This window comes from Salmo trutta, chromosome 1 (genome assembly GCF_901001165.1).
Source record: "Salmo trutta chromosome 1, fSalTru1.1, whole genome shotgun sequence".
Classification (NCBI taxonomy): Eukaryota; Metazoa; Chordata; class Actinopteri; order Salmoniformes; family Salmonidae; genus Salmo; species Salmo trutta.
Window position 1 is genome coordinate 31,661,688 of NC_042957.1, and position 13,073 is coordinate 31,674,760.

Here is a 13,073-nt window from a genome sequence, read left to right on the forward strand (position 1 = left end):
ATCAATAACTCAGTCATTAATTGTAATTTTAATGGATAAGGAATACCATTTAGACACAGGTAAGAAATCCTTTGTAACTTATAAAAATAAATAAACCAAGTTATTAAATTACAGTACTATTTTCTGCTAATAAAACACAAAAGTGCTTTGCACGCACACACAAACACGCTCCACCATGTGTAGTCTGCTAGTGCGAACACACACACAGAGGACCTTCATGTGGCGATGTTGAGCCTGGCAGCGTCAGGCATAAGTCTGTCCTTGGTGGCGTCCAGCTGACTGTACTCTTCTATCAGAGAGGAGAGGGAGGAGAGAGCCTCCATGAAGCAGCCCTGCTCCATCCCGTCCACATGCAGGTAGTGATGCATGTGAGCCTGCCAAAACAATCCATCATGTTAGATTAGAATATACTCCACACTGATTGCGAGCAGAGGAGAAAAAAAAAAACAGATTGGGAAAATACAGGTGCCTACAACCCTGCTTAGAGAACATTAACTGTTGGTCTTTCCTTAGTATAACTCTGGTATTGTCCACTGTGAAATAGAAATGGGTCTTTTTGCTGTCTTTAACCCTCAATCTTCTGGACCGTTAACACTTATTCTGCAACAGAGTTTTGGATTGTTGTGATTGAAGATTAGGATGTACCTTCTTTCTGTAGAGCTTGGTGAAGCGGTCTCGGAGCTCCATGAAGGTGGGTTTGACACAGGTGTTGTTGGCCAGGGCTAGTAGTGAGTGGGAGTGACCCACAGGGGGCACAGAACACAGGCCTGTCTTCCATCCCTCCTGATTCCATGACACAAAAGGCAGCATGGGCTTCAGTCTGAGAGGAAGAAGGGAAAGAGAATAAATGCTGCTTTTCTATGAAGACGGATAGGATCTGCTTTTCCTTCTCAATAGAGAATATTCATTAAAAAGTGCATTTTTGGCTCTGGGAAATCAGCCCACAGGGTGTTTGTTTTTTTACTTAGTCACAAGAAACCCATTAAGACCAGGGTTTCATTTTCAAAAGGTGCCCTGAACACAGCAATACAACAAAATGATCACTCTAACAAAGACAAAAAAAAACTACAAGTTACAACACTACAAACAACAATTTCTTCAAAAAAAATACAAATCTCATTCAACACATCTAATACTAGTCAAAAACTGCCATGGCGGCACCAGGGAATCAAGATACAAAGAGTTCTGCAGGCTATTCCAAGAATGGGGACCATTAAAACGGAACGCGTATCTACCTGGAGCGGTACGGAGTCGGACTAGTGGAATCTCGAGTTAACCACCCCTATGAACGGGTTTGGTGTCTCACTTTTTTTCTCTCCCCTGTGAAGTAGGTTGCAAGCTTTTTCAGCAGAGCTTTGTAAACAAAAAGGAACTAATGAAGTGCTCTATGGGACTTTAGTGAGCACCAGCCGACCTTCTGATACGGGATGCAGTGATGAGTACTAAACCAGTCACCTGTGATAAAGCGAAGTGCTCTATGGTAGATTGCATCCAAAGGTTTTAAAGTGGTGTCTGCTGCAATTTGATAAATGGCGTCACCATCGTCTAAAACTGTCAGGAAAGTTGATTTTTAAAACCTGCTTCCTGCTGTTTAGAGAGACAAGATATATTAAAAAGAAGAAAAAAAAAAGAAGCCCACTTTAAATCTTAGCTTTTTAACTAGCTCATCCATGTTTGTTTTTTTAACATTAGATATTTAATAATCCAAAACGTCCAGACATTTATTGGCGGGAACACACACGATGAGAGAATCATCCGATGAGTAAATACTATATGCAGTCCATCAGACATTTTTTGCATGAATTAGAGAACATATATTTAGATTTGCCCGCATTAAGTCAACAAGAGCTTTCTGTAATGTACTGTAACAAAATCAGATTGCAGCTCTAACATAGCTTGGTCAACAGTTGGTGCAAACGGCGTACATAACCGTATCGTCTGCATACAGATTCATATTACAGGAGATTACAGGTCCCAGACACTGAATCAACCCACATATCCAGGGTTGATTTTAAAAATGGTATCTTTATGTGCAGGCTAATTCAACAACCAAGGTGAATAATACTGTTGCTATCTAAAGCCACTAAACGTGCCGCGAGGTCTCTGTGCTCCAGGAGATTTCCCCTCCTGATTTAGATGGTGGTCACACACACACACACACAAGTATGTGCTCTCAGAAGCTCCCGTTTCTGTTGCTCTTGACAACATGCCACGTGAAAAAGGTCTCTGCAGGGAGAGGAGGGAAGAAGGTGGGAGCTAAATGGGCCAGTCATGAATCAGGGGCGTCTGTATTGGAGCACAAACACACGGCGGTGAATGGGAACACTATTTGAGAGTGAGCAGTTGGGAAGGTCATCTCTGGGTCTTATGAGTAGTTATGATGCTGGGTGAACTGGCAGCCCTTTTGATTCGAGACGGGGGAGGGGAGGATAGTGCTCAAAATCATTTCCCCCGTGGGGATCAATGAAGAATCGATCGTTCCATGTCATTTCAACAAGCCACGACACCCACTATCTCAGATTGTTCTAAAGTTTGGTCCAACTCAGATGTTGGGTACTACACTGAACTAAATATAAACGCAACATGTAAAGTGTTGGTCTCATGTTTCATGAGCTGAAATAAAAGATCCCAGAAATGTTCCATACGTACAAAAAGCTTATTTCTCTCAAATTAGTTTACATCCCTGTTAGGGAGCATTTTATCCTGTGTCAAGATAGTCCATCCACCTGGCAGGTGTGGCATATCAAGAAGCTGATTAAACAGCATGAACATTACACAGGTAATGAACATGGGGACAATAAAATACCACTTTAAAATGTACAGTTTTATCACGCAACACTATGCCACAGATGTTACAAGTTGAGGGTGCGCGCAATTGGCATGCAGACTGCAGGAATGTCCATCAGAGCTGTATCCAGAGAATTGAATGAGCCGCCTCCAACGTCGTTTTAGAGAATTTGGCAGTAGGTCCAACAGGCCTCACAACCACACGTAACCACGCCAGCCCAGGAACTCCACATCTGACGATCCCGCAGGTGAAGAACCCGAGGGGGAGGGCGGGGTGCTGAGGAGTATTTCTGTCTGTAATAAAGCCCTTTTTTGGAGAAAAAACAATTCTGATTGGCTGGGCCTGGCTCCACAGTGGGTGGGCCTATGCCCTCCAAGGCCCACCCATGGCTGCACCCCTGCCCAATCATGTGAAATCCATAGATTAGGGCCTAATACATTTATTTAAATTGACTGATTTCCTTATATGAACTGTAACTCAGCAAAATTGTTGCATGTTGCGTTTCTATTTTTGTTCAGTATATACACAGTACCAGTATGAGGGCATTTTCTGTTAAACCTTACCAATGCTTGTGCACCAAAATATCCTTCTTTAAGCATAGGCATTGGGCTTCAGTTTGTTAAAGAAACTAACTCATAAGATAGAAAAGTAAGTTTTGCATTAATAGAGGCCTGTGTGTGAAGAACGACCCCATGATGTCTGGGTGCTCAGCCAAGACCTGACAAAAACTAACTGGTTCCTCTTAGCTTAACTGGAGACAGAGTAAAAGGTTATATCCTGCACAGAAGGTGACAGAGCTGTTGTTTTGTTAGGAGCCTGTTTCTGGGCCAAAGATTAATGCTTTGTGTGTGTGACCAGTAGGACCATACATCATCTGGGACGACAGTCAAAGGTGCTTGCTTGCCCAACTTGGGGGAACCGTTGAGCTACTGTTAGAGGAAGTATGTCTGGAGTGACTTCCTGTCACTTTGGTACCCATTGTCCTCACTCAGTTGCGACAGACTGATACAACCTCTCCATTATCGTCTGTACCCTGTAACCCAGTTGTCTCCACACACACACCCTTGTTTTTGAAAGAAAAGCAATTTTTTTGTCCATTAAAATAACATCAAATTGATCAGAAATACAGTGTAGACATTGTTAATGTTGTAAATGACTATTGTAGCTGGAAACGGCAGATTTTTTTATGGAATATTTACAACGGCGGACAGCGGCCTATTATCAGCAACCATCACTCCTGTGTTCCAATGGCACATTGTGTTAGCTAATCCAAGTTTATAATTTTAAAAGGCTAATTGATCATTAGAAAACCCTTTTGCAATTATGTTAGCACAGCTGAAAACTGAGCAAGAGGACAAGTACATTAGAGTGTCTAGTTTGAGAAACAGACGCCTCACAAGTCCTCAACTGGGAGCTTCATTAAATAGTACCCGCAAAACACCAGTCTCAACGCCAACAGTGTAGAGGCGACTCCGGGATGCTGGCCTTCTAGGCAGAGTTCCCGTTTCCAGTGTCTGTGTTCTTTTGCCCATCTTAATCTTTTATTGGCCAGTCTGATATGGCTTTTTCTTTGCAACTCTGCAGAGAAGGCCAGTATCCCAGAGTCGCCTCTTCACTGTTGACGTTGAGACTGGCGTTTTGCGTGTGCTATTTAATGAAGCTGCCAGTTGAGGACTTGTGAGGCGTCTGTTTCTCAAACTAGACACTAATGTACTTGTCTTCTTGCTCAGTTGTGCACCGGGGCCTCCCACTCTTTCTATTCTGTTTAGAGCCAGTTTGTGCTGTTTTGTGAAGAGAGTAGTACACAGCATTGTACGAGATCTTCAGTTCCTTGGCAATTTCTCGCATGGAATAGCCTTCATTTCTCAGAACAAGAATAGATTGATGAGTTTCAGAATAAATACCTTTGTTTCTGGCCATTTTGAGCCTGTAAATCAAACCCACAAATGCTGATGCTCCAAATACTCAACTAGTCTAAAGGCCAGTTTTATTGCTTCTTTAATCAGGACAACAGTTTTCAGCTGTGCTAACATAATTGCAAAAGCGTTTTCTAATGATCAATTAGCTAATCCAAGTTTATCGTTTTTAAAAGGCCAACACAACGTGCTATTGGTACACAGGAGTGATCGTTGCTGATAATGGGCCTCTGTACACCTATGTAGATATTCCATTAAAAAATCAGCTGTTTCCAGCTACAATAGTCATTTACAACATTAACAATGTCTACACTGTATTTCTGATCAATTTGATGTCATTTTAAAATGGACAACAACAAAAAAAAGGCGCTTTTCTTTCATAAGCAAGGACATTTCTAAGTGACCCCAAACTTTTGAACGGTAGTGTACATATAAGGTCACGTGCTTTGCAGATGCTTGTATGAGATAGCTTGACTATATAAGGCTGCCGTACTCGTGCAGGGGCCCTCACTTCATTCACTTTGTGAATGGTGCGACCAGCCTCCTTATTGCAATATTGACTTTGCCTCTCCTCATTATTAGTTAAAGGTAGAATTTCCACCACACCAGTCAAAAGTTTTAGAACACCCACTCATTCAAGGGCTTTTCTTAATTTTTACTATTTTCTACATTGTACAATAATAGTGAAGACATCAAAACTATGAAATAACACATATGGAATCACACAGTAACCAAAAAAGGACACCAATAAGAAGAGACTTGCTTGGGCCAAGAAACATAAGCAATGGACATTTGACCGGTGGAAATCTGTCCTTTGGTCTGAGGAGTCCAAATATGAAACTTTTCGTTCCAACCGCTGTGAGACGCAGATATCTGCATGTGTGGTTCCCACCGAGAAGCATGGAGGTGGTGCTTTGCTGGTGACACAGTCTGATTTATTTTGAATTCAAGGCACAGTTAACCAGGATGACTACCACAGCATTCTGCAGCGACGAGCAATCCCATCTGGTTTGCGCTTAGTGGGATTTGTTTTTCAACAGGACAATGACCCAAAACACACCTACAGGCTGTGTAAGGGCTATTTGACTAAGGAGAGTGATGGAGTGCTGTATCAGATGACCTGGCCTCCACAATCACCCGACCTCAACCCAATTGAGATGGTCTGGGATGAGTTGGATGGCAGAATGAAGGAAAAGCAGCTAACAAGTGCTCAGCATATGTGGGAACTCCTTCAAGACCGTTGGAAAAGCATTCCTCATGAAGCTGGTTGAGAGAATGCCAAGAGTGTACAAAGCTGTCATCAAGGCAAAGGGTGGAAACTTTGAAGAATCTCAAATATATATTTGGATTTGTTTTAACACTTTTTAGGTTTCTACATGATTCCGTGTGTTATTTCATAGTTTTGATGTTTTCACCATTATTCTACAACATAGAAATAGTAAAAACAAAGAAAAACCCTGGAATGAGAAGGTGTGTGCAAACTTTTGACTGGTACTGTATTTATTGAATATCATGTGAACCATAAAAATAAAAAAAGGGCCAATTTGCGTGCAATCAATTAGCTTAATTTCTCCGAGATCAAATAAAATTTCGACAAATAAAAATGTTTCAGGAATGCGACTTTTACTTGTTTCTAACTACAGAAACAATTTCAGGAAAATCTGAGATGGTGCGTGTGCTTTTTGAGGTGGAACAATCCTAGTAGCTCTCTCTGGGTCTCACCTCTCTATGTTCCTGCGGAGGTCCGACACTTGCACGTTGCCACGGACCATGAGGGCACAGGCCAGGTACAGGCTGTGTTTGGGGTCAGCCCGGATCAGCTGGTGGTCTTTACTGAAGGCATCAGTGAACATCTGATCAAGCCTGAGGTAGACAGGGTACACAGCTAAGGAACAACATTTATACAGAAGGGATACATGCTATTTACATTTGACTCATTCAGTAGATGCTATTATACATGGTGCCTAACTAACAAAAAGTGCATTCAACTAAGAAATACCACACTAGCTCTTCTGCAGTACACTTAACATTATACAGGCCTGGACATGATCATTGGCACAATGTGCTGCTAATATATTTCCCACGTTCATCCTGAAGAGAAAGACACTGGAGTGAAAATGAATTCCTGTTCAGTCTTGTCCTGTACATTTTTTGCCCGTACTATCCAAATCGCACAACAGTTCTATTACCCCACAACTTTCCTGTCCCAATAAAAATCACCCCCGCTCAATGTAACGCACAGAAATCAGAAATTACTTATTCCGTTAGCTGAACTCTGCTGCATGAGTTTCCATAGCAACAGCCTCATTTTGGGCTCACAAGACAAGAGCGGGGGCTGTTAGCTAGCTACTATTTTGTTGCCTTCCCAGCTGGGTACCAAAACATTTTCCCAACAAATATATTTTGATTTGTTTCACACTTTCTTGGTTACTACATGATTCCATATGTGTTATTTCATATTTTTGATGTCTTCACTATTATTCTACAATGTAGAAAATAGTACAAATAAAGAAAAACCCTTGAATGAGTAGGTGTGTCCAAACTTTTGACTGGTACTGTATAAATAAATTGAATATATTATGTATAACATTGATATTTATTATGTGAACTGTTGGAATCATAGAAATAAAAATGAGTAGGCTATTCTAATTCTGTGGTTGGTGTTTGTCATGAAAGTGAATGAAAAAGACAGTAGAGTAGGAGTTGTGAAAAGTCAGTGCTTCCCAGGGGACCCGACACTTTGAATAGAAATGTTATCAAGAGTTTAGAATATGCTTCACCTATTCAGAACATGACGTTGTTCAAGCAACATGCTGGCACTACCACTGGCAAGCGCCTGTATTAGAGCTAACGTTTGCTAGCCAGATATGCCCTAGCTTCATATTACGTGCTAGCTCAATGCATTAGCAGCTAATGCAACAAAAATGATGGGGAGCTTGCTAAGACTAACTTACTAGCAGTTGGCAGAGATAAAGAAACTAATAGTATAATACAAAACATGTGGATTGATATGAAGAAGCAAAGTTGACAGCAGCATCGTTCTTGTTTCTTGACTGCATGGGAATCCTGTTCCCTTGTCAACCTCTAATCCAGAGATTAAACCGAGACACCTGGATTTAGAACAAGTACCGTTTTATACAGCACAGATAACAGAGCTTTGCCATTCATTAACTGTCAACAAAGGGCACTTGTACAGAGGGTGCTGGAGGAGCTCCAAACAAGTCCAAACAAAGCAGGAGTAAAATTAGCAATAGGGACAGCAGAGCAGACCTTCTGGTGGGGATGTTGACATCAGCCAGGGTGTAAAGAGGGGTGAGGCTGGGTACCAGGTAGTGCAGTCGAGGGAAGGGCACTAGGTTCATGGCTATCTCATTCAGGTCCATGTTGAGAGATCCCTCAAAACGAGCTGAACTGCAACAAAAGAAAAACAAACAGTTAATTGATATCACACATTTCAGAATCAAACAGACAGAGGCTATCGCCCAAAACAAACAAGTGGTCTTCTTTACTGACGTAAATAACCCCTTTAACATTTCAATGACTGCACTACGCAATTACGTTGTTGGTGGTGAGATGGTTTTTTTTTAAATTCTAATGCAGCACTTAAATAATTCAGAATTTTCTCTGATTTTTACAGTGGCAGTAAAATGCACTGGAGGAGACCATACTCCAAACACCTGGGAGGCTTAATGAAGGGAGTCCGAAGGTCAATAAAAAGCCTAGTGCCACAGACAGACAGTTTGTCTCCAGTAGTCTACCTGGTGATATTGAGCAGCAGGTTGGCTACAATGTTGTTCATGGCATCAAAAGGCTTCTCGGCTCCACTGACCCCTCCCTGGCCTGAGATGATGGCACTGTCCTTCTTGATCACAGAACCTGGCTTCCCACTGTGGGACATGTGCTTGATCTTGTTCACTATGTCTACCAGTGACTGGAAGAGGAATCATAAGAACGGACAAACGGAAGGGAATTGTTATTTACAACAGTCAGTAACAGATTGTAAAACATGGTCATGCATCATATGCATAATACGGAAATACCTTGCACGCACGCAAACACACCTGATTCTCCACAGGGAGGACACAGTCGGCATGCTCGGTGAGCTCCCGCATGGCCAAGACACTGTTGTAGGGGGAAGTGACGACATCGTCCTCTGCCGAGGGGTAGACTGAGGTGACGATACGACATACCTCGGGGAACTCCTCCTCCAGAAGTTTCAACACACAGGTGCCCAGGCCTGATCCAGTCCCTGTCCGTCACAGCATAGGACACGACACATCAGAAAGCTTGAACGTCGTTCATGTAGTAATAATGTGTTTCAGTAGTTATGAGACCATGTATACATTTGTACACTCGAGTCCTCACCGCCACCCATGGAGTGAATGAGAAAGAAGCACTGTAGGCAGTCACAATGCTCTGCTGCCCTCCTCAGCTGGTCCACAATCTGTTCCCTGTAGGCTGAGCCATACGTCCAGTGGCCCACTGCCCTGGAGAGGAATAAAACAGTTGTTTTACAAATTCATGTTATCAAACATAAAATGTACCTGCAATCGTACTGATGGAAATTACTACTGAGTGCAAGTCTGGTACTATCATGCCAAGTCCTTGTCACTCATCATTATGCCATAAGAAATGGAGTTGGCAAGAGTACCAACAGATCTGGGACCAGCCTGGGATATGACCATGTATAGACTATACAGGAAAAAAAATTAAGAGTTTCATAAAGCAATATTTTGAAGGCATGCGAGATGGCACCCCGCGAGGCAGGCAGGCGCAGTCGCTAACCAGTTGTTGCCTGAGCCGGACACGTCCGTGATGAGCTGAGTGCTATCAAACAATTCTCTCAGCGGGCCCTGTAGAATCTCATTCACCACACCCTCCTCCATGTCCACCAGCACCGCCTGTAGTGAAGACATTAGTCTTGTCAGAAAGTGTGAAGCCGACACACAAACAAACACACACGTCAAAGTGAAGCAGTAACTCATCACTGGAATTTACCCTGGCCTTCAGGGATTGGATCCTCCCACCAGTGATGTCACAAGATCCCCCGACGCTTCTCCTGGAAATACACACATAGCAGGGAACCACAGGGGTCATTTGAGAAGGCGCTCCATTTGTTTGTCTGAATGAACATACACGTTTCTCAGCCGTGTGGTAGCTAGGGTTGAATGGATCACAGCAAGAGATTGGCAGGATGGAATTACCTTGAGTCAACATTCCGAAAGAAGCTACTCAGCGCCTCATCGTAGATTCCTTTCTAAAATAAATAAATAGGAAGGCCATGTTAGAGATAATGCAGCTTAGGTAATGAATAGCCTATGCCATTGTCCAATGGAAACATACCAGTAGACTAACTTCCTGTACCATTACACACAACAAGTGATAAGACATGAGGCAAGTATATTTAGGCTAGCCTGGACTTTTCCCACAAAATCAAATATTTAATTAATTTTCTTTAAAAAGTATTACTTACTTTATTGACATGGGAATGTTCCCGCAAAGCAAGATCCCAAAACCTGCAGCCCACCTGGTTACCACACTGCCCAACTGCAGAACACAGACCATGAAAGTCTGTCATAGAACATTGTGAAACCAGCTGACCCATGTAAACATTAGCTAGCTCTTCCAGTTTCAAGTATGATGTAATGATATTCAAGTAATGATATTCCTCACTCATCAGCCATCTGGGTAACACAACTTTCGCCAACATGGCGCTGCTTTATTTACGAGACCACGGTAAACAATGAGCTCAAAATAGATCATCTTTGTCACTGCTCAAAAATCGTAGAAGACAGACAGTATCAAACAAACTCACCTTGTACAACAACTGATTGTGTCATCACTGGAACTAATAGCAGTCTTCTACGACGTATTGCAACATTATCGTTTACAGAACTTCCTATCAACTTTCAGGGCAAATGTACACGAATGTAACAACACAGTTGTATAACCGACGCACACGTTTGTCGCATGTTGATGTCGTATATTTGTCATGGAAACATAAACCGTGGACCAATGCAACTTGTTTCTTTCATCATATTTCCCCCTTCAGTTTGACATCGGCTTGCATCTGTATGGCCGAGATGCAATCGCGATGAATGTTGACGCAATCGAAGAAGAACGCGATGAATCAGCACAGAGAAATGTTCCATCAACTTCCATCTTCCACTGTCATCATACGCTAGATGGCAGTACACTGTGGTTGAAATTCATACCTCTCCCTCCTAGCATAATAAAACAGGTAAGACCTTATTTATTGCATGCAATATAATTCCCATACAGCAATATGGTTTTAGGGCCGCCTTCTGGATTCAAAGTTCAAAAATAAAACCATACTTGATAGTCAAAACCAACTTCGCACAACTAAAATAGTACATCGACAAAAATAAAACAAACTCACACTTCTTCCGTCCTCAAAGTTCCATATTTCCCCACTCAGTCTCTTGGGCTTGAGAGAGTAGTACGGCTCGTGACAGCCTTTCATGTAACTCATTCGTAGGGAAGTTCTCCAATCCCAGAAACTGCTCCACAATGATGTCCGTTTTTCTGTTTTTCTCCATTTCGGCAGTGCCGTTGATCACTATAGCCACAAAGACTACAAAGCCCACCTTCTTAATTAACATGTAGAATATCTGGGTCCTGCTGATTAGAGGCAACCCCTTCCGCCTGCAGTGAAGGCCTGCCCACCACCATGGGCACTTCAGGACCATTCAGTGGTGGAAAAAGTACCCAGTTGAGTCTTACTTGAGTAAAAGTAAAGATACGTTAATAGAAAATGACTCAAGTGAAAGTCAGCCAGTAAAATACTACTTGAGTAAAAGTATTTGGTTTTAAATATACAGTTGAAGTCGGAAGTTTACATACACTTAGGTTGGAGTCATTAAAACTCGTTTTTCAACCACTCCACAAATTTCTTGTTAACAAACTATAATTTTGGCAAGTCGGTTAGGACATCTACACAAGTAATTTTTCCAACAATTGTTTACAGACAGATTATTTCACTTGTAATTCACCATATCACAATTCCAGTGGGTCAGAAGTTTACATACAATAAGTTGACTGTGCCTTTAAACAGATTGGAAAATTCCAGAAAATGATGTCATGGCTTTAGAAGCTTCTGATAGGCTAATTGACATCATTTGAGTCAATTGGAGGTGTACCTGTGGATGTATTTCAAGGCCTACCTTCAAGCTCAGTGCCTCTTTGCTTGACATCATGGGAAAATCAAAAGAAATTGTGAAAAACTGAGTTTAAATGTATTTGGCTAAGGTGTATGTAAACTTTCAACTTCAACTGTACTTAAGTATCAAATGTAATTGCTACAATATACTTAAGTATCAAAAGTATAAACCATTTCAAATTCCTTATATTAACCAAATCAGACGGCACTATTTTCTTGTTTTTAAAATTTACAGATAGCCAGGGGCACTCTCCAACACTCAGAAATAATTTACAAATGAATTATTTGTGTTTGTGAGTCTGCAAGATCAGAGGCAATAGGGATAACCAGGGATGTTCTCTTGATAAGCGTGTGAATTTGACAATTTTCCTGTCCTGCTATCCATGCAAAATGACGTTAGCTAGCTAAATTGAAACTGCTGGGGGAAAGGTACCTAGCTAACCTCACCATAATCACTGCAGTGTAGCTAATGTTAGCTAGGTTTCTAGAAAATAAAACTATAGCTATATTTTAAAGACTTGTTGCTGACTTTTGCACCCTTTTTGTCAAAGTACTTAATTCCACTGCCTGTTTATTTATTAATTGGTGACTGGAAAAGTTGCAAAGAAAAATGTCCATCCAAATTTCACTGCAAATAGACTAATAGGCTGTATTAGTTGGGTATCATTTGGCTGATGTGGACATTTACATAACAGGCTGACCACACCGCTGGCATCGCGTGCGCGAGCGTTGCAAAATAAATTTAGAAATCTATGTTATTCAATTATTGCATCCAAACTGCTCGCGTGCGCCAATGAGCGTCTGCGTTGCCAAGGGCAAGATTATATTTCTGACGCAGATCGCGCTGCAAGTCCTGCCTCTCCTATCTCCTCATTGGTTTATAGAAGCAGGTACCCACGTGCCATCTCCTCATTGGTTATACCCACATGGGTGACTGAAAGACGAACGAGGTCAGTGGCGGTAATGCACCTAATTTATGAAATTTGCCAATCGCAATATAAAGTCAAGAGAAGAAAAGGCCTGGAAGGAAGAGAGATGACTAGAAACAATTCAGTTGACCGTTTTATGTGTGGATTAATTAGTAGAGTAGAGGACCTTGTCCATTTCAGGTAAAATAACAACTCAATGTTTATATCTCAGGACAAATTAGCTAGCAACAGCAAGCTAACTAAATTGGACAAATTAGCTA

General features: G+C 41.7%; 1 protein-coding gene across 1 annotated transcript; it reads right to left on the minus strand.

Annotated features, from left to right (window-relative positions):
• Positions 1 to 9: 9 nt before the first annotated feature.
• Positions 10 to 10,679, minus strand: tube1 (tubulin, epsilon 1). Its single transcript, XM_029753603.1, has 12 exons — positions 10,520 to 10,679; positions 10,178 to 10,251; positions 9,909 to 9,961; positions 9,703 to 9,763; positions 9,490 to 9,605; positions 9,070 to 9,191; positions 8,766 to 8,953; positions 8,463 to 8,635; positions 7,975 to 8,115; positions 6,427 to 6,567; positions 646 to 820; positions 10 to 374 (listed from the first exon to the last, which is right to left on the minus strand). The coding sequence occupies exons 1-12, from the start codon at positions 10,542 to 10,544 to the stop codon at positions 216 to 218; spliced, it is 1,428 nt and encodes a 475-aa protein (XP_029609463.1). The 5' UTR covers positions 10,545 to 10,679; the 3' UTR covers positions 10 to 215.
• Positions 10,680 to 13,073: the final 2,394 nt, after the last annotated feature.